General features: G+C 42.5%; 1 protein-coding gene across 14 annotated transcripts in view; it reads left to right on the plus strand.

The window, feature by feature from the left end:
- SETD4 (SET domain containing 4) overlaps positions 1-27980 on the plus strand; it is a 75405-nt gene continuing 47425 nt past the window's right edge. For 6 of the 14 annotated variants that reach the window (XM_034655731.1, XM_034655718.1, XM_034655714.1 and 3 more), the window contains exons 1-11: positions 479-702; positions 1884-1989; positions 7726-7821; positions 11689-11726; positions 13865-13953; positions 17843-18272; positions 20330-20504; positions 21948-22029; positions 23097-23177; positions 25681-25804; positions 26644-26774. In XM_034655731.1, the coding sequence (XP_034511622.1) occupies positions 493-702; positions 1884-1989; positions 7726-7821; positions 11689-11726; positions 13865-13953; positions 17843-18272; positions 20330-20504; positions 21948-22029; positions 23097-23177; positions 25681-25804; positions 26644-26774 (1562 nt within the window). In that variant the 5' untranslated portion in view covers positions 479-492. The other 8 variants (XM_034655774.1, XM_019797301.2, XM_034655767.1 and 5 more) reach the window with 5 other exon arrangements.

The following is a 27980-nucleotide window of genomic DNA, read 5'->3' on the forward strand; positions in this document are numbered from 1 at the left end:
GGGAACTGACTGCTTTAAGGGCCGGGCGGTGCCGCGCTCCGCGCGCGAGGAGGTCCCTCCCCTCTTCTAGGGAGAGAAGGACTGCGCAAGCGGACGCCACCGAGCGCAGCTTCCCCGCCCGCGTGCCGCTGGGTTTATTTACCTCTGACCCGCCCCCACCACCCCCCGGCTGGGCGGGGCGGTCCCGGCGCTTCCGGGAAAGGCGGCGCAGGCGCACGCCAGGAGGCGGTGGCCACAGCGCAGCGGGACATCCGCCCGGAGACTGAGGACTTGGGTTGGTGGAGGCTTGAGGCGGCGTGACTGCCCTCGGCCTCTCCCACTGCTGCTTGGGTCAGTTGCTTAACTCGCGTTCGTCTGGGGCGCTGTTCTGGGCTTCCTCGCGCGCTGGCCCCGCCGCCGCGCGGAGGTGAGCCGGAAGGACTTGAGGGATGGCGGAAGCTGGGGGACGCGGGATGCCTGGGTCCCGGCGCGGGTAGTGCTGGAGCTTTCCTTATGTTTTCACTTTTTTGCTGTGAAAAGAACAGCTCAGCTCGCGGACGCCCACCAGGCCTGGCGTTATGCAGCGTCCCTGCAGTAACCCCCAGTCATCTGGACATCCTTCAGCGGATGTCCCTCCAGAAGCCGTGGTTGAGGCGCGCTGGGGGATGCGCAGGAGCCTGCGGCCGAGAGTTGGTCCTTCTAGGGCCCGAGGCTCAGCCTCAAGTGCGAGTCCAGGGCGGGTGGGAGCGAGGCCGGGGGGGGCGGTTAGCCGTGCTGTCACCGGGCGTCCGGGTGCTGGCGGGGCTCTGGGCACCGGAGGGGACGAGTGGCGTTTGGCTCCGGGACCCGGCTCGCAGTCTTTGGGTAGATCAGGGAGCCTTCCACTGCTGCAGTGGGATGTTAATAGTGCCTGAACTTCTTGTTACTCATTTCTGTCTTAGTAGTAGTGGATTTTAAAACCAGTAATATGGTTAAAATGCACATATATGCACATAAGTAGTTTTCATGTTACGTCATTTATGTGCTCATACATGTATAAGTCACAGAGGAGGAGGATACAAAAGTAATCGTAAAAGCCCCCTCCCCGGCACGTTTTTTGAGTATCCTTCCTTAAATTCTCTTGTTTTATGAATATACAGAATGTGTCAAAAGGAAACCCAAAAGGGATCATTAGATGTTCTGCAACTTTATTTTTCATATAATATATCTTGAACATTTGGACACCTTAGTACATACCTTCTTCCTATTAATGGCTGCATAATGTTCCACTCCATTGTCCGTATCATTCTGGTGAGGTTAATGGATTTCTTTTTTCATTCTTCCAAAGAAGTAGCATGTAGAAACTATAATAGTAATTTTGGATTTCATGACCACTTCTTTGTTTTGTCTGAGCTTTCTTGGCTCTCATTCCCTCCCTAATCTGTTGCAAACCCCGTTTACTTATATTGATTTCAGTATCCTGGTTCTAAGAACAAATCATTATTTTCTTCATATTAAAAGAGGGTCTTTTTTTTCTCTAAGACTTTTTAGCTGATGAGGGCTTCGTGGCTACTGTTTTTTCAAAGTATGGTAGGTTGTTGCTTAGTTAATGTTGATTAGACTCGAGATATGTAAGTCACCAAAGCACACAGTTGTGAATCAGTTATGAGGATTTTGATGTTTAATCAGCATTTAGTAGGACCTCAAGATAAAAATATTTTAGAAGGACCGGTATAATGGGCATTCCCTTACTGCACAAGGAATCATGATTTAGCTCACAGTATAAATGTTTTGTGTACCTAAACACTTTAAAGAAATGGTTTACCAAATAATATAAGTTTGTGTAATTAAATCCTTGTAGGTGCAAAGAACAGTGATTGTCATACAATTGGAAAGAAAGGCAAAGAAAATGCTTTTTGTTCTAGATTGGGCAGCTGGACAGAAATTGCAATTTTAGGATGAGGAAAGGAAGAGGAAGAACAAGCCGGATCAGAAGACGGAAACTCTTCAGAAGTTCTCTATCAAGAGGAGGTATAGTTTTGATCTTTTGGTGCCAGTGATGAAAAGAAGGAGTCCTTTGTGGAGTGATGTTAACAGATACACGTATCTTTTCTCAAAGACCTGTGGGCAATGTTCAAAGATAATATTTCTTTTCTTTTCTTTTTTTTTTTTTTTAAAGATTTTATTTATTTATTTGACAGAGATAGAGACAGCCAAGCGAGAGAGGGAACACAAGCAGGGGGAGCGGGAGAGGAAGAAGCAGGCCCACAGCAGAGGAGCCTGATATGGGGCTCGATCCCATAACGCCAGGATCACGCCCTGAGCCGAAGGCAGACGCTTAACCACTGTGCCACCCAGGCGCCCCCAAAGAGAATATTTCTTAAAGAATACTCTTTTTAATAGTGCCATTACGTTCTTTTAAACCCTTGTGGGATTGTGAATATATTTCCCATTGCTTCAACTATGTCTTCTCTAGGGATGACTCCCAGGTTTCTGTGTCCAGTCCTGACCTTTCTCCTGACCTCCAGCTACCTGAAGAATATCAGTGTTTGGATATAGATTCATCATTTCAGATTCAGTGTAACGGAGTCTGAACAAGACATTGTATATGAAGTGCTTGGCCAGGTGGAAAGTACTACATAAATGCAGTTGTTATCTTTAATAAAAATTAATAAAACTCTTCCGAGTTGACCCCAAGCCTGTCAGAAACTCCTCGTTGACCCCAAGCCTGTCAGCACCAGCTGAGGCGGTCTTTTTACTATTTTCTTTCTTTGTTCTCTGTGGCCAGTGTCCTAAATGTCATCTAGTTTTTCTTAGGTTAGCTTCTCCCTCTCTGTTTTACTACTGGGAGATGATTTTAGGTTGCTCTTTGCTGGTGTACCAACACCCTTGTTTTTCTTCCCTGCTGGTTATTCCATTTGTTGCTGTGAGTCTGACTTTCCTAAGGGACTACTCATATGTTGCTTTTTTGGTTTAAAAGCCTCCCGGGATTTTTCATTCCCTTTTGCATGGTATCTGTGGCCTCTATCCTACCACTGCTGTACCAGAAGAATGTTCTCTCCATGCTGCTCCCTGGGCACAGCACACAAATGTCTACCTCTGCCATTCCTCATAATCCATCAGTCTAGAACGCCTGTTTTCCTTCTCCCTGCTTATTCAGTTTTTTTTCCAACCTTTAAGGCTGAGTTGAGATCTTATATTTTCAGTAACGTCATTTTCAGTTTTCACTAACATCACCCTTTGTTATGATGCTTATTGGGTGTTATTATTAAGGACCTGTGGTTTTTTAGTTGTTTCTTTTCTTATTTCCCAACTAAGTTGTCAGCTTTTGAAGTTCAAGGACATGTTGAACATTCCCCACTGTGGTTAACATAGTGCTGTGTGTATAGTAGTTGCTCATTAAATGTTCACTGGTTAAATGCTGTTACCATAAAATCTATTCTCTAGTTTATGGTAGGATATTTTGGAAGGCTTAAATCTTGGATCTTGGTTTGTGGGTTTTTTTTTTTTTTTATCATGTTTTAAAAAAAGTTTTATTGAGGCATACAATGAATGTCAATATTAAAGTGTATAATTTGATAGATTTTGACATATATATTCACACAGGAAACTATCACCACAATCAGGATAATGAACATTTCCATCCATCTCAAAAATTTACTTGTTTTCCCTTGTAATCCTTTCCTTTTGCCCCTCTTTAGCTCTACCCTCCCCCCCCAAATCCAGGCCACCACTGATCTGCTTTCTGTCACTGTCGATTTATTGCTTTTTATAGTTTTATGTGATCATATAGTATATCAACATACAGTATTTGGCTTCTTCTTTTTTTTTTTTCCTAAAGATTTTATTTATTTATTTTGACAGAGAGAGACGGCCAGCGAGAGAGGAAACACAAGCAGGGGGAGTGGGAGAGGAAGAAGCAGGCTCCCAGCAGAGGAGCCTGATGTGGGGCTCGATCCCAAAACTCCAGGATCACACCCTGAGCCGAAGGCAGACGCTTAACGACTGCACCACCCAGGCGCCCCATGGCTTCTTTCACTTAGCATAGTTATTTTGAGATAATTGTGTGTATCAATAGTTTATTGGTTTTTAATTGCTGAATATATTCTATGATTTGTTTATCCTGTTGATGGGCATTTGGGTGGTTCTCATTTTTTTTGCCTGTTACAAATAAAGCTGTTATGAACATTTGTGTACAAGTCTTTGCAAGGACGCATGAATTGGATCTTGGGTAAATACCTAGGAGTAGAAAGACTGGATCGTATGGTGCGTGTAGGTTTAGCTTTTAAAGAAACTGCCAAACTGTTTTGCAGAGTGCTTGTATGATTTCACATTTCCTTCACAGTTTATGAGAGTTCCATTTGCTCCACATTTTCGCTACCACTTCTTATTGTCTGTCTTTTTGATTATAGCCATCCTAACAGGTGTGAAGTACTACCTTATTGTGGTTTTGATTCGTATTTTCCTAATGACTGGTCTGCTTATTTGTCAGTTATATAGGTGTTCTTTGGTTGACGTGTAGATCTTTTGCCCATGTTTTTTATTAGCTGGTTTTCTTTTTCTTCCTCTTCTTCTTCTTTTTTTTTTTTTGTTTTTTCTTTTTAAAATTTTGTTTTGTGGTTATGGTAAGTAAGGCATTACTTTCTATTACATCTCTCTGGCTCTTGTTTGTACTTGTGGCTATTGATTTCTGCACATTGGTTTTTTTACTGCACTATCTTGGTATGAATTCTCTTCTATATATTTTTTGTACCTTTATTCTTTTATAATTTTTTGAGCTGAAAATACTAATTTTTATTTATTTATGACATTTAATTTTTGAAATTTCAGTATAATTAACGTACAGTGTTTTACTAGTTTCAGGTGTACAATATAGCGATTGAACAATTCTGTACATTACTCCGTGCTCATCAGGATAAGTGTACTCTTCATCCCCTTCACCTCTTGCACCCATCCCCCTACTCACTTCACCTCTGGCAACCATTGTTTGTTCTCTGAATTTGAGTTTGTTTTTTAATTTATCTTTTTTTTTGTTTGTTTCTTAAATTCCATATATGAGTGAAATCATAGGATATTTGTCTTTCTCTGACTTATTTCACTTCGCATTGTACCCTCTGGATCCATCCTTGTTGTAAATGGCAAGATTTCATTCTTTTTTTGGCTGAGTAAAAATCTGTTCATCTCTCGATGAACACTTGGGTAGCATTCATATCTTGGCTATTGTAAGTAATGCTGCAATAAACATAGGAGTCTACATATCTTTTGGAATTAGTATTTTTGTATTCTATGGGTAAATACCCAGTAGTGGAATTAGTGGATCATATGGTAATTCTGTTTTTAATTTTTTGAGGAACCTCCATACCATCTTCCACAGTGGCTGCACCAGTTTGCATTCCCACCAACAGCGCCCAAGGGTTTCTTTTTCTCCACGTCTTCACCAAAACTTGTTGTTATCTTGTGTTTTTGATTTTAGCCATTCCACAGGTGTGAGATGATATCTCATTGTAGTTTTTTTTTTTTTTAAAGATTTTTTAATTTCTTTATTCGACAGAGATAGAGACAGCCAGCGAGAGAGGGNCACAGGTGTGAGATGATATCTCATTGTAGTTTTTTTTTTTTTTAAAGATTTTTTAATTTCTTTATTCGACAGAGATAGAGACAGCCAGCGAGAGAGGGAACACAAGCAGGGGGAGTGGGAGAGGAAGAAGCAGGCTCATAGAGGAAGAGCCTGATGTGGGGCTCGATCCCACAAAGGCAGACGCTTAACGGCTGTGCCACCCAGGCGCCCCTCATTGTAGTTTTGATTTGCATTTCCCTGATGTGTCTGTTGGCCATCTTTGTGCTTTCTTTGGAAAAATGTGTTTTGTTTTTCTTGACTATTTTGCTTGACTACTGAGAGTTCTTTAGATATTCTGGATACAAGGCTTTTATCAGGTGTTTTGCAAATATTTTTAATCATTCTGTGGCATTTTTTTGAAGAACAGAAATTTAAAATTTTGGTGAAGTCTTGTTTATCAGTTTGTTGTTTTAAGGGTCTTCCTTTTGGTGTTGTACCTAAGAAATTTGCATAACCCAGGGTCTCAAAAGATTTTCTACTATGTTTTCTTCTTGCAGTTTCATAGTTTTAGATTTTATATTTAAGTCTGTGATTAATTTTGAATTAACTTTATATATTGTACAAGATAGGAATACTTTGTTTTTTGCTTAAGGAGGTCTGATTGTTGCAGCAACATTTATTGAAAAAACTATCCATTTTCCACTGAATTGCTTTTGCACTTTTGTAAAAAATCAACTATTCATCTATGTCTGGATCTGTTTTTGGACTTTCTATTCTGTTTCATTGATTTCTGTGTTAGTCTTGATGACAGTGTCACATAATCTTGGTTACTATAGCCTTATAATAAGTTTTGAAATTAGTATTTCAAGGTGGCTTTGACTGTTGTAGATGAGGAGTCACCATAATGTTTTCCACAGCAGCTGCACCATTTTATGTTCCCACCAGCAGTGCTCAAGAGTTCCAGTTTTTCCACATCTTTGCCAACACTTTTTATTTTGTGTTTTTTTGATAGTAGCCATCCTAATGGATATGGGGTGATACACATTGTAGTTTTGATTTGCATTTCCCTGTGATTAATGATGTTGAACTTTTTTTATATACTTATTCACCATTTACATACCGTCATTGGAGAAATATCTCTTCAAGTTCTTTGCCTGTTTTTTATTTTTATTTATTTTTTCTTTGCCTGTTTTTTTAATTGGGTCTTCTTTTTTCATATAGGCCTTTACAACTGTAAATTTCCCTGTCTAACAGTTCTGGAGGGTAGAAGTCCAAAATCAAGGTGTCAGCAGGATTGGTTTCTTCCCAAGGCTGTGAGGGAAGCATCTGTTCCAGACCTTTCTCCTTGGCTTGTAGACAGCTGTCTTCCCCCTGTGTTTCTTCTGTCATCTTCTATCTATGCATGCTTATGTCCAAATTTTTCCTTTTTATAATGACACTAGTCATATTGGAACAGAGGCCACCCTAATGACTACGTTTTAACTTGATTACTTCTGTAAAGACCCTGTCTCTAAATAAGGTCATATTCTGAGGTACTGGGGGTTAGGACTTCAATATAGAATTTTTGGGGGTACACAATTCAACCCATAATTGATGCCTTTTATTTATTTTTCTTTTGGTTTATACTGACTAGAACCACTAGTACAATGTTGACTTGTTCCTTGTCTTGTTCCTGATCTTAGGGGGCAAGCACTCAGTTTTTCATCATTATGTCAGCTATAGGTTTTCTGTTAGGTAGTCATTATCAGGTTGAGAAAATTCTCTTCTGTCCTTGTTTGTTGGCATTCTTTATCAGGAATAAATGTTAGATTTTATCAAGTGCTTTTCCTGCATCTTTGAGATGATCATATAGTTATTCTCTTTTAGTTTACATTATTAAGGTATTATTTATTCTCTTTTATGATATGACCATCTGTCTGAGACATTCATTTATTTATTTATTATTTATTTTATATTTTTTGAGCTTGCATAAGCAGGGTGGGGGGAGGAGCGGAGGGAGAGGGTGGGTCTTAAGCAGGCTCCATGTCCAGCATGGAGCCTGACGTGGGGCTTGATCTCACGGCCCTGAGATCATGACCTGAGCTGAAATCAAGAGTCAGATGCTTAACTGACTGAGCCACCCATGAACCCCTGAGATAGATATTTTTTATAAATGGTGCTCTGATTATATAGTGATTTTAATCACCACTTTTCTTTCTTCTCTTGATTAGTGAATGAGAGCTACAAGCCTGAATTTATAGAGCTTAAGAAGTGGCTGAAAGATAGGAAGTTTGAAGATACAAACTTAATACCTGCTTGTTTTCCAGGTAAGGTCTGGCATCAACTCTCAGGACTTCGCTCACATGAGAGACGTGTGGGCCCAGGTGATAGGAAAGCAAGGGTAGTTCATGAAGGTGGGCTGTGTTCTCTCTGGGAGCATATCTTCTGTTTTGTGTCAGACTTCCTGCCTTGTAGCTATAATATTTATTTATACTTACTTTGTTCTAAAAATAAATTGAAGTGGTTTTTGGGGAGAAATTCCAAAATGGTAAAATAATATTAAAAATAAAAAAGGGGAATGAGAATAGAAAAATAAGACGGAGGCAGGGGTAAGGATAATACATAAAAGCCATGATTCTAAAATCTTGCGTACCTGTCAGAAGTCAGCCACAAATTTGACTTAGCTTTCCAACAGCCAGATAGTTAATATGATCAGTTACCTGTTTTTGTGTTCTATAAACAAAACTAAGCTGTTTGCACAGCAGAAGTGCAGGTATTCCTGGAACTTAGACCTGAGGGAAATGTCTTCATTGGGTCTTCATAGGGAAGATATTTATGTAATGTGACTGGTGTCCTTATCATCATACTCTTAGTGGTTTCATGGGATTTTCAGACTATGCAGGTTGATGGGATTATCCCATAGCTCAGGTGAATCAGAATAGTTTTCTAAGGGAAGGATGTGCTTGTTCTCTGGTGGTGTGGCTGGAGGACAGGTATCCTTAGGGAGGCCTCAGCAGATACTGCTCCTTCAGCTGGTTTGTGGCTGTGCTTCCCAGGTGTTAGAAGAGGAGCCCTCTGTGTGGTCCTAGCTTCAACAGTCACCTAAGCAGAGGTAGATTAACATAATTTTCTGGAATTGAGGAGCTTGTCCTGGAGTTTGGGTTAGCATTTTCTTCTGGAACATTCTCTCACTGAAGTTGGCAGCTTACTCTGGGTGTGTGCCTCCATTCAACACCACCCAGTTGTGTCCAGAAGTGGGCTTGAGGTCACCATGAGGAGGACCAAGATGCTCTTCAAAAGGATTCCTGGTCTGCTGTAGCATAGAGACAGTCGTGCCATCAGGGCCTTGAAGTTCTACGTCACAGGGCAAGTACAGATCTTTTACCTTACAGAAAATTAAATCATATGCCTCTGAGTGCTTTTGGACACTGAAATGAGTAAATACCCATTAGGTAATTTAACTCTGAGCAAATTAACTTCCTTATACATTGTCATGATAAATGATTTACCACATGTGGTCCTGGTTGAATGAGGTGATGGGTGTAAAGTTCCCTACGCATCACGAGGACTTTGGGCTAAAATACTTGCTTTGAGGCATTACCTGTTGGGCTGCTCCTTTTTAAGATGGCGAACCATTTGCCAACCTCTAACCTCTAACGGAATGTTTAACTTTCAGTTTTTGTGTGTCAAGAAGCACAAAGCCAGGAAGAGCCGCACTGTTAGATTTTACTGGATGGAGTTCTTCACAAGATGGTCTAGAGAAAATAGTGTCAGGAGTGGACTTGTGCCTTTGGCTGATTTATGCCTCAGGTGTCACTTTGCCTTAAGAAGGATAGGATTAAAATTATCAAGCAGGGATTGGCATATGTTTGAGTGGAATGCCTGAAAAATAATCTGTGTATAATTTGGAGCAGTGAAGAGTTAACCATTTTTAATGGAACAGCTCTTTCTGGGCCCACCTTCAGATTCACGGTCACAGAAAAGCTAAAGCAAAATGGTTTGGTAATGATCGTAGCCCATTCCTTACAGTTCTGGGGGCAAGGAACCTTCTTTAGTTTTGACTGCCATAACAAATTGCCATAGACTGGGTGACTTGACCAATTTCTTCCTCACATTTGGGGGCTGGGAAGGCCAAGATCATGGTGTGGGCAGATTCAGGGTCTGATGAGGACTGATTCCAGGTTTGCAAATTGCCATCTTCGAGTTGGATCCTCACATGACAGAGAGTTGGGAGCTGGACAAGCTTTCTGGTCTCTTAGAGCTGCAGTGGGCACTAAATCCCATTCATGAGGGCTCTATCCTTATGATCTAATCATTTACCAAACGCCCCCACCTCCTAATGCCATTACATTGTGGATTGGGATTTCAGCATATCTTCCCTAAATCTTTATATACCTTTAGCTCTTAATCTGATAGGAGGGAACAGTTATGGGAGTCTGTCAAGATGTACAAAATTCTGGGGAATTAATCTTAGTTTGTGGAGGGGCAAGGCAGGATTCCTAAGTTGCAGGCGGGATTCAGTCTTTAGACTCTCACCTAATCTATGCTTTGGGAATTGATCCCAGTATTCTCTTTTGCCACCAAAAGCATTGGCCAAATCTGGGTCTTCCCGGTTGATTTATGATAGAAATTTTCAGGTGCAGGAAAGTCTGTAATAAGCTTTGCTTTTATAAGAGCCTAATGGCCACTTCCTGCCTTGCCTTCGTAAGTGCAGGTTACTGTGATTTGTTTTCTGATACTGAATGCTATATTGTAGAAGTACAGGTAAGTATCTTCCAGATTTTATTCCATATGCCACATTCTGTTCATATATGTATTTGAAGAGAAATTCCCAGTTGACTTAGCACGGGAGTCTTTTAAAAGATGACCCCATAGGGACAAAAAAAAATCCTTCCATTAGTAATTGGTTCCAGGAAGGGTTCTGGCCCATAGGGTTGATTTAATTTTGCTATGGGACACATGGAAGAAATTAAATAAGTTTTTGAAACCAAAACCATGTGTCTGAGCAGAAAGTATGCTTCTGGGTGGATAGATGAGTTAGGACTCATCAAATCAGACTTCCCAGACACCTGATCCAGGATCAAGGCAGGAGTTCCCTCCATGAACTAGGAGCTCCCAGTAGTCCTGCAGGGCTTGACCTTTGCTGAATTATGTTCCCTCCTAGTTAAAGGAAAAAGAAAAAGATGAAGAACTATGAATTTGAAAAGATGAATATTCTGTACCCCATATAATAATTACTGGTCATAGTGTACCTAGGCCTGCCGGAAAAGCTGCTGACTGTTACAAGAAAGGAGCCTTGGGCTAGAAGGGTAAATTTCTGGGCAGTAGTGATGTTGACAGTGCAGCTGGTGAAGTTACTTGCTGTGCCTGCTCTGGTCAAGGCCTTGGCTTACAGGGAGGGTCTAGTCCTGGATCTCCCCTGTTGAGCTTACCCAGTCAAGGAGAGTCTAATGGCTTTCCTGGTCAGGAGGGGAGGGTGTAGTGTAGGCTTTATGGGAGCTGAGTGGGTTTCCTGGTCAGCCAGTCAAAGAGGCCTCAAGATCATCACTGGGAAAGCTGGCTCTGGTAGTGGGTAAAAGTGGCTTGAGGATCCAGCCTCTCAGGTTGGGTGGGCATTGGGAGTAGGCTCCCAGCACAGCTGGCAGGCCCCAGGGGAGAGGATCCAGCTTGAAGGGTCCTGTAAGACACCCAGTAGCAGATCTGTATAAAGTCAATGATTTTAGGTCTTGACTCTTTGCTCTTCAAGGGTTATAAATCCAAAAGGAGGTCAGGACATTTTCTAGAACAGCTTCTTGATCCCCTCTTTCCCCTGGGAGTCAAAGGATGAGAGAGATACCCAGCTTCAGCTTTGTGTAATTTTGATATTCAGTCGCATTTTTTTTTAAAAGATTTGTTTGAGAGAGAGAGAGTGATCGAGCGCGTGTGTGCGAGAGCCTGAGCAGGCCAGGGGTGGGGGAGTGAAGAGGGAGAGGATCTTCAAGCAGACTCCCTGAGCCTGAAGCGGGGCTCAGTCCACAACCAATGAAATCATGACCTGAGCTGAAACCAAGAGTCAGATGCTTAACTGACTGAGCCACCCAGGCGCCTTTCAATTGCATTGTTTATTCAAAATGATACCCGTAAGATCTTGAAGATATCATAGGTTTTTTTTGGATATTGTAGGATTTACCCCCTTTTTCTTCTTTGTGTCTTAGGTACGGGAAGAGGGCTGATGAGCAAAACATCCCTGAGGGTGAGAATTTCTTTTATCCTTGAAACCTAAAGTAGATTTTGCTGCTTTGTTTTTGTGGCTCGAATCAAGTGAAATAAAAATATTTCAGATACACAGCCATTTTTTTTTTTTTAAATGATAGGTTTGAATATAATTGTGCCAGTTAGCTTTAAGTTTGCTATATAGAGGAGACAAACCCTAAGTAATAGCAAAAGTTTGTTTTGCTCTCAAGTAAACAAGCCTGGGTGGGCAGACCTGGGCTGGTGTGGTGATCCCATGGCTGTTCGAGGCCCAGACTCCTCTCAGCTCTCTGTCCACATCCTAGAGGAAGCTCCACACCCTCAGGTCCAGGGAAGAGCTCCTGGAGCTTGAGCAGCAAGATGGCACAAGGGGGTGAGGAGGGGCAGGTTTCCTTCTTTTAAGAAAATTCCAGGCCTATCACATCTGCCAGTGACCAGGTACACAGCCCCAACTGGCTGTGAGGGAAGTGAGATATGTCCTTTTCCCTGGCACAGTGACCTCCCGATAGGATCACATTAACGGCAGGAGAGAAGGCATGTTGGGTTGGCAACTAGCCATCTCTGCCACAGCAAATTGTATAAAGCAGACCATATTTTAAGTGAGCCAGGGGAGGGAGCAGCTCTCATCTGAGAGGGTGTGCTTGGCATGCTGAGTACAAGCCTGAGTAAACCTAAGCCTGATAAGCCACAGGCAGAGCCTTGGAGCCTGTCCCAGGATTGCCTTCAGCTGGGGGTGGGACCCCTCGGCTTATTGCCTCACCTGGAAAACGAGGAGGTAAATGACATGGATGATCTCCAAGGTCCATTTTAGTTCTTTCTATGCTATTTAAAGAATAATGCACAATTTTCTGTGAAGCTAGAAATTAATTCCTTAATTTATTTTTAGTTCCTTAATTTTAAAATCCAGCTACGTATGTACACATTTAGCCTAAAGAATGGTACTTTTTGATGTTGTAATTCTCTTATGCCACTTTTATTGTTTTATTTAAAACTTTTTGATTATAAAATATATATGACAAAATTTACCATCTTAGCCATTTTTAATTGTACAGTTCAATAATATTAAGTACAGTCACATTGTACAATATTTTTATTTTTTGAGGGAATGTAATTGTGTTCTGACTGTTTTGGGAGGGGATAGATATATACTTCTTTCTCATGTACACATCAGTAAATGTAGGTAGTCTTTGTTTAGATGATGAGATGAGAATTGGCCGTTGCTTCACATCTGCTTTCAAATACGACCTTTGGTTAAACTTTTTGAAAATTGGGACATATCTTATGCATAGTGAAATGCACAGATTTTAAGCATCCAGTTTGGTAAGTGTTGATGATGAAGGGATTTACTCTAGTCAGGATACAGAACATTTTATTAAGTGGCTTTTTTAAAATCAGAAAATCGTGGGATGTTGGAGCAGGAAACGATTGTAGTGATAGTCCAACTTGATCTTGATTTACAGATGAGGAAACCAGAAGTTGAACTCAGAAGATTTTTGCCTGAGATTTTTAACCAACTTAGATGCCAGTTATAATGAAAGCCAGGATCTTAATTAACATCAGGCTTCTTAACGCCTGTTTGTTTTTGGTGTCTGTGACTTGACATCTTAATTTTTCTTTCCGTGTTTCTATCTCAGTGGGCAGAACTGAAAACTGTACTTTTTGCAGGTGGTAAAATGAGACCCTCATGCTTGCTGGGCTGCCCTTTCTTAGTCTGGTTGGCACAGGTAATATGGACAATAGGTCTTTGCTGGGAATAGTTGCTGGGCACATGGATTTCACAGATAGAGTTGTTTTGAGTGGTTTCTTCCTGTTTCCTATAGCACTATTTCCTGCTATAAGAAAGTGAAGGAGTGATATGATTTGTCAGGAGTGTTTCCACATTCCTTTCTGGTGAAGGGTTGACTGTTAGTGGATGTCAGTGACATAATTAACCTTTAACTCGTGTTGGGGTTGTAGTATCTGCTGTTGGAGCAACTTGCCTGCGTCTGCTGACTCAGGGACTTGGGAGCCAGACCGATGGTGGGCTCTTTGGTGTCTATGATTGGGTTATCCTGGGTTCTTAGTGGACGATTGTGGACCCAAGGACACATGTCCTTCTCAAAGCACGGGTGTTCTAAACTTTACTTTCTTTTTGATAAGGAGGGACAGATGATTATTTCGTTGCCTGAGAGTTGCCTGCTCACCACGGACACAGTGATTAGGAGCTACTTAGGGGCGTACATTGCTAAGTAAGTGAACGCACATGCCTATCTGCTGCAAATGCTTGTCTTGTAAAGCGTACAACATTGGCAAATAATGTCCTCTAAAGCAGGTTTACGCTGTTCTTGAAGTTTGTTCTTTATTCATTTTAAGCTGCATTTTTAAGGGTTTTAATAGGCTGCCAGGGATGTGGGTTTGAATCCTGATCTATCACTTACTAGAAAATGAAGATAAAGTGGGAGAATCGATGTCAATCATTCTGAGCGCCTTGACTCCTCCTAGCCTGTTCTCCATCATAGTAGATCTCCACAAATATTACTCTTATTTTCACCCTTATTTTCACCATTGTATTTGCTTGAATTCTCCTTCAGCTACAAAGAGCTGTTGACATTATGAAAGCGTAATTTTATTTAGCATAGAAGAGAGGAGGCCAACATAGGAGAAAACTATTTTCTGGCTTTTGTTATGGGGGACCTTTGTTCTGGGGGACTTACTGAGAATAGAGTGAGGGGGATCCTTAGCAGAAGGGGTTTCTAAATTATGAGGGTTGTAAGATTGTATTGTTTCTTAACTCAGTCTAAGTTCTGGACTTTTAATCTCCTTGGCATGTTTTTATGAGAGCAAATGTATCTTTATTGACCTGAGTAGAAGCAGGGATGCTCTTAGTATTAAAATTTTTTTTTTTAAAGATTTTTATTTATTTATTTGACAGGATAGAGACAGCCAGCGAGAGAGGGAACACAAGCAGGGGGAGTGGGAGAGGAAGAAGCAGGCTCATAGCGGAGGAGCCTGATGGGGGGCTAGATCCCATAACGCCGGGATCACGCCCTGAGCCGAAGGCAGACGCTTAACTGCTGTGCCACCCAGGCGCCCCTGTATTAAAATTTTCTATATCATTCTGAAATTTTGAGTAGGATATTTGGCAATATAGGAATCTGGACTTTGAAGGATTAATGGAAACTTTTCTAAATACATTTATGCAACGAGATCTTTTGATAACAAAAATACTGCAGTGTATAGTTTGTAATAGAGGGAGTAAATTTAGGAATTAAAACTTTAGCAAATATATAATGAGCTGATTCAGTTTTCTGTCTAAGTTAGTGTCATACAGTAGAACTTTTTGCAGTGATAGAAATGTTTCACTCTTCATTGTCCAGTATGGTAGCTGTTAGCCACATAGGCCTATTGAGCACCTGAAATGTGGCCTACATGACTGAAAATTGAATTTTAAATATTATTTAATTTTGAATAACTAAAACTGAAATAACTACATGTACCCAGTGTTTACTGTATTGGATGGGGCAGGTCTAGGTTCTTTCCACCAGTTTTTTCCCCCACAAAGTTTGATACCCTTATCAAAGTGAAATAAGTGAACTTGGAGCAGAAGCTTTAAAACTGGAGAACCAAGTTGGAAGCAAAGAGATTGTCTTTCTCTTCACAGATGACAGGATGCTTTATGTGGGAAACCCAAAAGACTCCACCCCCAAATTACTAGAACTCATACAACAGTTCAGTAATGTGGCAGGATACAAAATCAATGCACAGAAATCAGTTGCTTTCCTATACATTAACAATGTAACTGTAGAAAGAGAAATTAGAAAATCTATTCCATTTACAATAGCACCAAAACCCAGAAGGTATCTTGGAATAGACCTAACAAAAGAGATAAAGGATCTGTACTTTAGAAACTACAGAACACTTATGAAAGGCATTGGAGAAGATGGAAAAACATTCCATGCTCATGTATCAGAAGAATAAACATTGTTGAAAGGCCTGTGCTACTCAGAGCAATCTATACTTCCAACACCATCCTTATCAAAGTACCAATGCCATTTTTCAAAGTGCTGGGACAAATAATCCTAAAATTCATATGGAACCAGAAAAGACCCTGAATCACCAACGAAATGTTGAAAAAGAAAAACAAAGGTGGAGGCATCACATCACCTGATTTCAAGCTATCTTACAAAGCTGGGATCACCAAGATAGCATGGTACTGGCACAAAAACAGACACATAGATCAGTGGAACAGAATAGAGAGCTCAGACATGGACCCTCAACTCTATGGTGAGCTAATCTTTGACAAAGGAGGAAAAAACATCCAATGGAAAAAAGACAGTCTCTTCACTAAATGGTGTGGGAAAATGGGAGAGCTATATACAGAAGAATTAAACTTGACCATTCTCTTACACCATATACAAAGATAAACTCTAAATGGATGAAGGACCTCGATGTGAGACAGGAATCCATCAAAATCATAGAGGAGAACATAGGCAGTAACCTCTTCAACATTGGCCACAGCAACATCTTTCATGACACGTCTCCAAAGGCAAAGGAAACAAAAGCAAAAATGAACTTTCAGGACTTCATCAAGATAAAAAGCAAAGGAAACAGTCAACAAAACAAAGAGGAACCCGTGGAATGGGAGAGGATATTTGCAAATGACACTATAGATAAAGGGCTGGTATCCAAGGTCTATAAAGAACTTCTCAAACTCAACACCCAAAACAAATAAGTCAAAAAATGGGCAGAAGATATGAACAGACACTTTTCCAAAGAAGACATACGAATGCCTAACAGACACATGAAAAAATGTTCAACATCATTAGCCATCAGGGAAATTCAAATCAAAACCACACTAAGATACCACCTTATGCCAGTTAGAATGGCAAAAATTGACAAGGCAAGAAACAACAAATGTTGGCGAGGATGTGGAGAAAGGGGAACCCTCTTACTCTGTTGGTGGGAATGCAAGTTGGTACAGCCACTTTGGAAAACAGTGTGGAGGTCCCTCAAAAAGTTAAAAATAGAGCTACCCTATGACCCAGCAATTGCACTACTGGTATTTACCCCAAAGATACAGGTGTAGTGAAGAGAAAGGCCATATGCACCCCAATATTCATAGCACAATGTCCACAATAGCCAAACTGGAAGGAGCCGAGATGCCCTTCAACAAATGAATGGATAAAGAAGATGTGGCTCATATATACAATGGAATATTACTCAGCCATCAGAAAGGAAGATTACCTACCATTTGCATCAACATGGGTGGAACAGGAGGAGATTGTGCTAAGTGAAATAGGTCAATCAGAGAAAGACAATTATATGGTTTCACTTATTTGTGGAACATAAGGAATAGCATGGAGGACATTAGGAGAAGGAAGGGAAAAATGAAGGGAGGGATATTAGAGGGGGAGACGAACCATGAGAGACTATGGACTCTGGGAAACAAACTGAGGGCTTCAGAGGGGAGGGGGTGGGGGATGGGCTAGCCCGGTGATTAAGGAGGACAAGGGTTGCAATGAGCATTAGGTGTTACATGCAAACAATGAATCATGGAACACTACATCAAAAACTAATGATGTACTGTATGGTGGCTAACATATCATAATAAAAAAAAGATTGTTTGCAAAAAGGACTCTCTTGGAAACAAAGCTGGTACTTGTTTGACAGTGAGACAAAGTGAGACAGTTCTTGTCACTCATGAGTGCGACTTGTTAGGGCATTGACATCAGGGTGCGCTCTGGAGAGGAAAATCTTGAAGCAAAACCCTCCTGGGCGCCTGGAGTAAGCTCAGAGTGTACTGACAGTTTGGGCCACAGTCCCTGTGGGAGCAGAACAAACCACTAGGATCTGTATCTCTAGCTTATTCCATATTTGGAATGGAAATAATTCTTTTTATTTAATTATTTTAAAGATTTTATTTATTTATCTGACAGAGATAGAGACAGCCAGCGAGAGAGGGAACACAAGCAGGGGGAGTGGGAGAGGAAGAAGCAGGCTCATATCGGAGGAGCCTGATGTGGGGCTCGACCCCAGAACGCCGGGATCACGCCCTGAGCCGAAGGCAGACGCTTAACCGCCGTGCCACCCAGGCGCTCCGGAAGTAATTCTTTTAATCTGGCTTCTGTTTTTTAAAAGGTGGCAGCCTCCTCCATCTCCTCTGCTGGCTCTCTGCACCTTTTTAGTCTCAGAAAAGCATGCTGGGGACCAGTCTCTCTGGAAACCTTACCTGGAGATTTTACCGAAGGCCTACACCTGCCCTGTGTGTTTGGAGCCAGAAGTGGTGAATCTTTTCCCCAAACCTTTGAAAGCAAAGGCTGAAGAACAGAGAGCCCGCGTGCAGGGGTTCTTTTCTTCCTCCAGAGACTTCTTCTCTTCCCTGCAGCCTCTGTTTTCTGAGGCCGTTGAGAGCATCTTTAGCTACAGCGCCCTCCTGTGGGCTTGGTGCACGGTCAACACCAGAGCTGTGTACGTGAAGCACAGGCAGGAGCAGTGTTTTTCCACAGAGCCGAACACCTGCGCGCTCGCCCCGTACTTGGATCTGCTGAATCATAGCCCACGTGTCCAGGTGAGAAGTTGACAAGGGGACACATGTTCAGTTTTGATAGGAAGGACTCTTGACATGTAGAGCCTGACTTTGAAACCATAGAGAGAGGTGTTGCTGGCTTTAGGTAAACCTACCTGCCACCAGGTGTTTTTCTGTCTTTTTTTCCCAGCCCCCTTTTCCTTTCTGGCATCCCCTCCCTGTGTTTTCCCACTCTGCCTTCCAGGCCAGCAAAGGTCAGTGCTATATCCCCTGAATGGCCTTAACCAGCAGCACCCCCTCCATCCCCCAGCTTTGGTGCAGAGTCCTCTTTTCCTCCTGCCAGTATGGGGAGTGAAGTCCAGATTGCTTTCCTGTCCCATTCCCTTTTATCCCTGGTGTCATTGCTGTCAGCTGTCATCAGCTGTCAGTTTATGTTTGCTGTGATCACGGATTGACTTGCTGTCTCCCTCTCTGAGCTGTGTAAGGATGGGGACTATGTCTTGTTTCTCCCTGTAACCCAGTGCAGGGCCAGGCAAGTAGTAGGCATTTAATAAACCTTAACTGAATGGATGAATATTTGTGGGGAAAAGGAGTCTGGGAAATACTAAAGAATCCCTTTTTGGGAGATAGTCATAGATCTCATCTCCAGGCCTTTTCCCCTCTGGCACATAAAGGAGACGATTATATGTGTAGGCATGCTGGGGTAGGGGTATGGCTTTGAGGGCAAAGGTTTCCATATGTCAGCTCACCTGTAACCTGTTCAGGGTCCACTTAGAGGTACACCGGCTGGGCCCTTGCTCGTGCTGTTCTCTTCATACTGCACCCCACCTGGAGAAGATCAATGGCACCTGGCTAGCCTATGTGCCGGTGTGAGGCGAGCATAGGGAGACCTGTACTGTGCTTTCTCAGGCGGAGGCAATCTCCTTGCCTGTCTGCTTGTTACTGTTGGAGAAAGATGCATTTCTGACAGTATTCAGCGAAGGTGATGGAGGTTAGATGGCTGTTTCTGGGAGTGATGTTGATGAAGTAATGTCAGGGGCGTGCATATGATAGGGTGCTGGACACAGGGACTGAGTCAGTCCTCACTGGGATGGCTTCATTTTTATTGGCCTCTTGGTGCATTTATGCTGCAGGCCAGTGATTTGACAGCCATCGTAGGGGCCCTACAAACTCCAGCCTGTGGGTGTGTGACCCAGGGGCCGTGGCAGAGCCTAAAATGCTTGCTGGCCCTTTATGGAAAAAAGATTGTTGAACCTTGGTCTGAAGTGCGTTGTAGCTGGCTTTTGGTGTGTAACTCGAAACCGTGGCCCTAATCTGTTGATGTTGCAAGCTGGGGATTTCAGCCCCATTTCTCATCCTTGTCCTCACTGGGATTTACTGTTTAGTGTGGTGGCCTCAGTGCTTGTACCCACTTCTTAGTGTGGAGAGCAGGTGGACCATCTTGGTCTTTCCTCTGTTATCTGTTTGTAGACTTGTCACAAAATCTGTATGATTGTATCAACCAATATCCTGCTGCCCAAAGACTCTGTATTGTGAGACCTGAAATTCATGTGCTGCCTTGACATCTTTGGGCATCACAGGGCCCCAGGGGCCTGACTGAATTCCTCTGCTCTCACTGGATATGCCCCCCCCCCATCCAAAGGGAAAAGCCCTATCAGCTCAACTAGCTGCACCCCGCCTGGCCCTCAGCCTGACGGTTTCCCCTCCCTACCTGCCTCTTCACATGAGCACTCACATCTCCCCGCGGGATCCAGGGGGTCACCTCCTTGTTACCCACAAGCCTGCTTCCCGTGGCCCCTGCTGGTCACACAGCTCCCAAATGTAGCCCCTGTGTGGCTGGGGTGTCCTTTCCCCCAGGCTGTATATGTGACTAGTGACCTGTCCGCTTTCAGGAGTCATGCGTTTGGCCATCCTGAGAGCCCTTGGGCAGGACTCCCTCCCTCACCGAGTGGTGACATGGGGGCACATGAGATCCCACACGTGGTTAAATTCACATTGTGATGAGTGTTGAAAGCTGCATCTGACTTTAATACAATAAACTTAATATTTTCATTTTTATGCTTGGCTTTAAAAAAATCATTAACGATTTTCCTTTCTAGGTAAAAGCAGCATTTAATGAGGAAACTCGCTGTTACGAAATCAGAACAGCTTCAGGCTGCAGGAAACACGAAGAGGTGTTCATCTGCTATGGCCCTCACGATAACCAGCAGCTGCTCCTGGAATACGGATTCGTTTCCATCCAGAATCCTCACGCTTGTGTTTATGTCTCAGAAGGTTGGAATCAACTTTGTTCTTACTAAGAGGATGCATACAGTTCTTTCTTTTCCCCCCCGCCCCCAATCTGGGGATGTGGTTTTTTTAAGTTGTAGTAAAAATGGCAAAACATTAAAATGTGTATCATTGATTTTCCCCTAGGTAGGGGAAAGCACTCACTGACCATGTAATTTGAGTGTTGAAGTGAAAAACAACAGGGCTCTGGTCAGTACTGAGGAAAGGAAGAACTGAAAAAAGTTTTGTTGCATTAGGTCAGACAGCAGAATGGGAGAAAAGGAAAACCACTAAAGAAATGAATATAATATTAAAAAGGTAGGAAGAAATGGAAATTTTTGTACTGAGACATTGTTACTCTCACTAAATGCAGGATAGATTAGAGAACAAAAAATTTAAAAATGTTAAGTACCTACTGTGTGAAGCACTGTGCTAGTGACAGGGATAAATATATTACATAGTCTCCTTGTTTTGGGGGTTTAATGCCATGATGAAATATTGATTTTATTTATGTTTTCCTGTGACCTACTGATTAGCCATCGTAATAATTTAGCTATTAAATTTATGCTGTGGAAATTCCAAATATAGTATTAATAACAGTACATAGAAAAATGTTTCTTTCCCCCTTCTCCTGAAGTAGCAGAGAAATAGTTTTGTAGGCCATTGGAGCCAGAGATTTACCGAGTATATAATTTGGGGTAGTTTTAATATAAGCTGTAGTGGAAATAGAAACTTGTTCAAGGTGAAACTACTCTATCCTATGGGCAGAATAATAATGTTATTTCTCAAACTAGAAATTAAAAGCAAAAACTGGGCCTTGCTGGGTCTCTTAGAAAACTAGCTTTGAGATTAACCTCCTGTTTTAGAATAATTTTAATATTAATGACCATGAAATACTGATTTGCAAACAGTTTGAACAAAATTTACATTTTTGTTATTTTTACATTTATAAAACCAAAATGTAGAAATACAAAAAAGAAATTTTAGAAATAGAAAAATCAGTCATTACCCTGCTACCCTAACAAGCTTTGTTAATTTTTACATGTTCACTTTCAATTGCTTATGATTGTAATCACTAATACCAGTTTTGAATTCTGGCTTTTGAAAACTTATTGTGAAACAATTCCTCATGTTTGTACAGCTCCTGTACTTTTGGTGGGTGTGACTTCTCTCATCCTGCCACTGTCTTGATTACCAGGCTTTGTGGATTAATTTGCTTGGTGGGGACATGTGTTGAGGTTGTGGGTGTTTTCTCCCCTGCCCTGCAATTCTGTAGCTTTTCAAGGACTAAATAAAGATCTCATTGAATCGGACTCAACTGGAGCTTTTTGGTGTGAATTAGGTAAAACTGTTTACACAGGTCTTGATTGTTGGTGGAAGGGACAGTAATTGTAGAAGGCCCACACTTTTGTCTGATGACACCCTAAATTTCTTTTTTTTTTTTTGTAGATGTACTTGTTAAATATCTTCCATTAACAGATAAACAGATGAACAAGAAGATTTCCATTTTGAAGGATCATGACTTTATAGAGTAAGTGTTTTTTCTTTGTCTCTTAAAATTATTCCTTCAGGAAACTTTGATGAGAAAATTGAGGGTAGCGTTTCTATAGGTATGAGCTACTTCTGACTTGTACCATTTGACAGGTAGGTATTTACTGAGCATTTATTATGTGTAGTAAATTGTGATTGATGTGGGACATGCAAGGAGTTTAAGATACTTTTTAAGAAACTTATTTGGGGACATGAGATATGAACTTGAAGTGTTACTGTACTGAAAGGAAGCCCTGTTTATATTGATTGGTAGCCCAATGTTTGTCTCCAACACATGGTCAGTGGGATGGCATTGGGCTCCTGCAGGCCAGGCTGGCCCTCAGTCACCCAGCAACATGGTGCACATGCTTAGGACGCAGGGTTGGGGGTGGTGGCTAGGTGATTCCACGCCAAGTGGAGCCTCTCTCTTTCAGATTTTCTTCTTTAAAGAAACTTAAGTTTCACATGGGCCAGCAGCAGTGTGAGTGCAGTCTGGCTGTGGTGGCTGCCATTTATTTGATGCCCAGGGGGACTCTGATTCTTCATCTTTCCTCTCCCTGGGACCTGTGGCACCAACCCTCTTCCTCTGCCTTCCTCAGCCAGATTCAGCTCCTTTCTGAAATTAATTGGAAAGTAGTTTTTTACCCCCCCCCTTTTTTTTAAGACTTATTTATTTATTTGAGAGAGGGAAGGAGAGAGAGCATGAGCAGGGGAGAGGGGCAAAGGGAGAGGGAGAAGCAGACTCCCTGCTGAGCAGGGAGCCTGAGTTGGGGCTCGATCCCAGGACCCCCAGGATCATGACCTGTGCCAAAGGCAGACACTTAATCACCTAAGCCACCCAGGCGCCCCTTTTACATTTTTTTTTTTAAACAAATTTTTTTTTTCCCAATTTTTTTTTTTTTTTACCTCTGGCTTTATTCTTAAGTATTTGCAGACTTACTTTTCTCTTTTGTCTTTGTGACCATAATGTTTAGACCCTTCAGAAAATGTTTGGCTCTTCAGCCATTTGCCATGGTGTCCTGAAGTACTGAAATGACAGGTGTGTCGTTATTTGTCTTTATACTTTAGAAATTTGACATTTGGATGGGATGGACCATCTTGGAGGTTACGCACAGCTCTCAAGTTGTTATGTCTGGAAGCCGAAGAATTGTAAGTTTCAGCATGTTGGTCCAGAGCTGTGGTTACAACCTGGACATAACCTTGGGGCTTCTGTTGGCTTACTATCAAATATCCAGCCTGGGAGGAGAAAGGAATGCCATTGTATACTGGGAGGCTTATTCTTTATGGATCTTGCCCATGCCCTGAGCATTTCACCATTTCTGGAATTCTGGTTTTAGAGTCATAATCAGAGTACATGGCCCTGAGAACTTTCTATTCTCAGGTATTTTTTCCCTGCTGACCTGCAGCTAGATGTTTAAATTTTTTTTTTAAAGATTTTATTTATTTATTTATTTGAGAGAGAGAGAGAGAGAGAGAACGAGAGAACTTGTGCACCCGCGCGAGTTGGGGAAGGGCAGAAGGAGAGGGAGAGAGAGAATTTCAAGCAGACTCTGTGCTGAGTGAGGAGCCTGTCACCACCCTGAGATCATGACCTGAGCCAAAATCAAGAGTCAGATGCTCATCTGACTGAGCCACCCAGGTACCCCTTGAGTCAATATTTTAAAAAATGTGAGCATTGGCACTGTACAAAGGGAAGTCCCTGAGTAGGTAGTTTTTTCCTGGGGGCAAACAGCTCCTACGCCTGGTTCTGCCCCAGGGCACAGATCGAGCTCCCTGCTAAAGGAGTGGCCTGGGTATTTTCATGGGGGAGGCAGGTAGAGGGGAACCCCCGGTGGAGACACATGTCTTGGTTAGGCTCCTTAATGTTACCTTGAGGCTGCCGGTCCCTCCCCCAGCATGGAAAGGACTGGCCACTGCCCAGTGCAGGTACCTCCTTCAGCCTGGGTCCACTGCTTAGCCAAGGCTCAGATGAGAGAAACCGTACGAAGAGAGAGCTTGCCGAAGATGGTGAGCCCACCCTCAAGTGGCTGGGAGGACTGAAGAAGCTAATGCCCTTGGCACGGTGCCCTGAAGTAGTTGGTGCTCATTCAGTAACTCCTGTCGGGATATTGCTGACCTCTTTTTCTATAGGGACTCGGAAAAAAGCGACTCCCTGATCTCGACACCAGGAATAGTTGTGTCTGTTCTCAGCAGATGGTGTGTTTTTTATCTTACAGCCACTGTGGATTCTGTATCTGATATGTTTCCTTCTCTTTATTGTTTCCTGGAAAACTCAGTGGCCAATTTGTGGCCCGTCCAAATGTGCAGGATTTTCAGGCATGCGATTTATCCTGGTTGTATTTTACCCTTCCTCCTTCGAACTTTCTTTTGTCTGGTTTTCACTGTCCATTCATCTTTTATTTCATCTCGCGTGTGCCCATGTAAGTGTCTTTAAGTCCTTTGTGGAAAAAGGTACGAGAGGTCACTCTGGGGTCTTTTCTCCCTTGAGTTACTCCTGACAGTCTAGAGTGATGTGGCAGAACAGGCCCGTGGTGGCGATTATGCCGGATGTGGTTTGCATGCTGTGTCTGTCTCTCCTTAGCTGTGTTGTGTCACCTCGGGTGAGTTCGTTACCGTTCCCGATTCTCAGTTTGTGTCTAACATGAGAATACTAAATGGTTTCTTTACGAGGTAATTGTGAAGATTAAATTAGATAATTGTTTTATATGAAACACTGTTCCTGGCATAGAGTGATTTCCTTCCTTCCTTTCCTGAGAACTTAGCTGTTTCTGAGCTTTCCGTTGTTGTCTCTAAAGCTGAAGACTTTTAAGACTTTATTCCATGTGCGGCTTGTCAGCTGTTCTGAATTTCTGAGTGACTTCTGTATACTTCCACTCTGATGTGGCAGTTGTCACCTTACCTTTCCCCCCCTAAGCCATTCCACTTCAGATTGTTCGTATCCAGGATTTATTCCTCCACCCTTGTTCTCTGCTTAGTGCTCTGGCGGGCGTGTGGATTTGGCTCTGTCACCTTCTGTCTCAGCATCTTGCTGTGGCTCCCTCTTGCTTACCCTGAAATACTTCTGCTTCTCTGCCTGTGGAAGGTTGGCTCCACTTGCCCCCTGAACCCATTTCCTGCATATTTTCAGTGTAAAATGGGAGTGACCTGCATGCACAGAAAGGCTTCACTGTAGATTCTTCCTTCCATCTCCAGAGCATTTTACCTTGAGAAATGTGTTCTGTTCAGTTTGCCCTAGTTCAGGAAAGACTGTCACTTGAAGAGAAGGAAAGTTCTGCTGTCTTTGCTCCTTACTCCTTAGTCCTTTTGGCTGGGAATCACCTTCCTGTTCTGTCTTCTGGTCTGTTCCCATGACTGGTGGACATGACTCCACTTACTTCGGTGCCAGACACAGGATTGCAGTGCTAATCAAATTCAGTGTCTTCCCGCAAAGAGCGTCAGTCCCTTTGATTCTTATTCTCAGTTGTTCCTCCTTCTGTACCTTGTCTGCTTCAGCACAGGAGCTGTGTGTGGTGGGAGGTTTTAGGGAATCTGCTACTGGAGTGAGTTTATTATGCTTCTGGAAAAATAAGAGTTTGTTGTGCTGAAGTGTAAAAAGACTTCTTTATTTCCTGAGAGCCTGCTGACATTATCTTACTGAACAATTTGGTTCTAGTACATGCTGGAAAAAAATACTTCTTGGGGAAATAATTTCAGATACAAATGAGAAGAGAAGTTTGGTTATAGCCCAGAAAATATGCCAGTATTTCATAGAGGAGACCAATGCTATGCTGCAAAAGGTATGTTTCTAGAATATTGCATTCTTTTGTTAAAGAAGTATTTTGATGAAGAAGTTACTTGTTTTGTACATGTTACACCTTATTAGGGCATTGTTTGATGCCTTAAATAGATGAATGTTGATATAATTTCTGGGTTTTTTGACTGCTAACATTGTGTTTATATTTTCAGTAGGTAAAATTATTGGATGAATTTTCAAGTACTCTTTTTAAGTATTTGTATTTAGTAAATGTTTTAATTAAGTGGGAAATCAGCTCATTTTTTAAAAAAGATTTTACTTATTTGAGATAGAAAGAGAGAGAATAAGCAGGGGGAGGGGCAGAGGGAGAAGCAGACTCCCTGCCTAGTAGGGAGCCCAACACAGTGTGGGGCTCGATCCCAGGACCTTTGGGATCATGACCTGAGCTGAAGGCAGGCATATGTTTAACCAGCTGAGCCACCCAGGTGCCCTGAGAAATCAGCTCATTTTAATGAAGACATTACTGGGATTGAAAAATAATTTTAGTGAACCTTCAAGACATTATACTAAGTGAAATAAACCAGAATACAAAAAGACAAATATTGTGTGATTCCACTGTCCAGCATAGGCAAACTCATAGAGACCGAAAGTAGAGTAGAGGTTACCAGGGGCTGGGGGTGGGGGGAATGGGGAGTTTGTGCGTAATGGGTGCTGTTTCTGTTAGAGACAGTGAAGGAATCCTGGGGACGCACAGTGGTGACAGTTACATAACGCTGGGATCGTACTTAATGCCATTGAACTGTACATGGAAAAGTGGTCAGAATGGTAAATTTTATGTTTATTTTACTACAGTAAAAAAATTAATTTAAAAATACTTTCCAGGTTTCTCATATGAAAGATGAAAATGTGGCTTTGATAAACCAACTAGCTTTGGTAGAAACATTGTGGACAGAAGAACTAAGGATTCTGCAGGCGTCTGCTGAGATTCTAAACAGTTTGCAAACAGCTTTTAGGTAACATCACCTGATGCATTTGGTCACCTCCTGTGGTGGGTGTGTACCATTTACAGTCACCCAGTGGTTTCTATTAAACAACTGTATACCGAGTCCTGCTCCTTTTGCTTGCTTTGTTTGTGGGGTGGAGCAGCGGCTGCTCCTGACATTGAAGGGTGTCTGTGGGGGGCAGGGCAGGCTCTGCACATTCTGGAGCCATAAGCGAAGGTGGATGTGTCATCTTCACAGCCCGTCTGATATTCTCAAAACAGACCACAGTCCTGCAGGAAGAAGTAGGAGGAAGGCACTGCACTGTGAGGAGGGGGCGCTGTGAGGGGCTCTGTGTGTGGCCTTTCACCCAGTGTCCTCCTAACCCCTCTGACACAGCACCTGTCAAAGGGCAAGAAGTTGTATGTTTATTAGGTTCTAATACCGTTGGGTTAGGGATGTGCCATCAGTGAGTGGCTTCGGGGGGTGCATATGGGGGAGTGCGGGGCCAGCCTGGGTCTCAGCTGGGCTTCACGAACCCCAGCTGCACCAGGCTGTCCCAGCGGGAGCAAACCACGTCATGTTTTTCGGTTCTGATTTCCAATCTGGAAAGGAGGTCGTTGGGCAGGAATGGGGGTGGACGCCCTGTGCATCAACCCTGAGCCCGCACCCAGCGGAAGGGCCGAGGGGCGGGGACACATGTCCGGCAAGTGATGCTGCCTCTCCCCTTCTTGGCCTCACTTACCAGGGATGAGGGAATTGGGTATAGGAGGGACAGTTGGGGCACTGTCTGTGATTTTTATGGAATGGGAGTTCAGTCATTAAATACCGGACAGAGCGGGGCCTACCTTAACAGACCACCCTCTGCAGTTTTCCAGAATGTGTTTGAATCTCTTTCTTAGACATGTCCCTTTTCCATTCTCTTTGTGGTTTAACTCTTTTATTCTGCTGCTTTTCTGTTATTTTAATGGGGGTTTGGGAGGAATAGGAGATTACTGGGCTCAATTGGCCATTTTGAATGATGAGTCTTTACCTTCCCTTTTTCTTTTTCTTTTTTTTTTAAATAACGTTTTAGGATAATGACTTTCCTCTGAGAATGGTTTTTGTATAAAGCGTGTACTAATTAGTACTTTTTAGATCTTGGCTCAGGATTTACACTCTTCGTAGCGTTCTCATGCCTGTCCGTGAACATTCAGGACCACTGTGAGGAAGTCAACAGGTGTTATCATGTATCACAGA

The sequence above is a fragment of the Ailuropoda melanoleuca genome, chromosome 1 (assembly GCF_002007445.2).
Source record: "Ailuropoda melanoleuca isolate Jingjing chromosome 1, ASM200744v2, whole genome shotgun sequence".
Taxonomy (NCBI): Eukaryota; Metazoa; Chordata; class Mammalia; order Carnivora; family Ursidae; genus Ailuropoda; species Ailuropoda melanoleuca.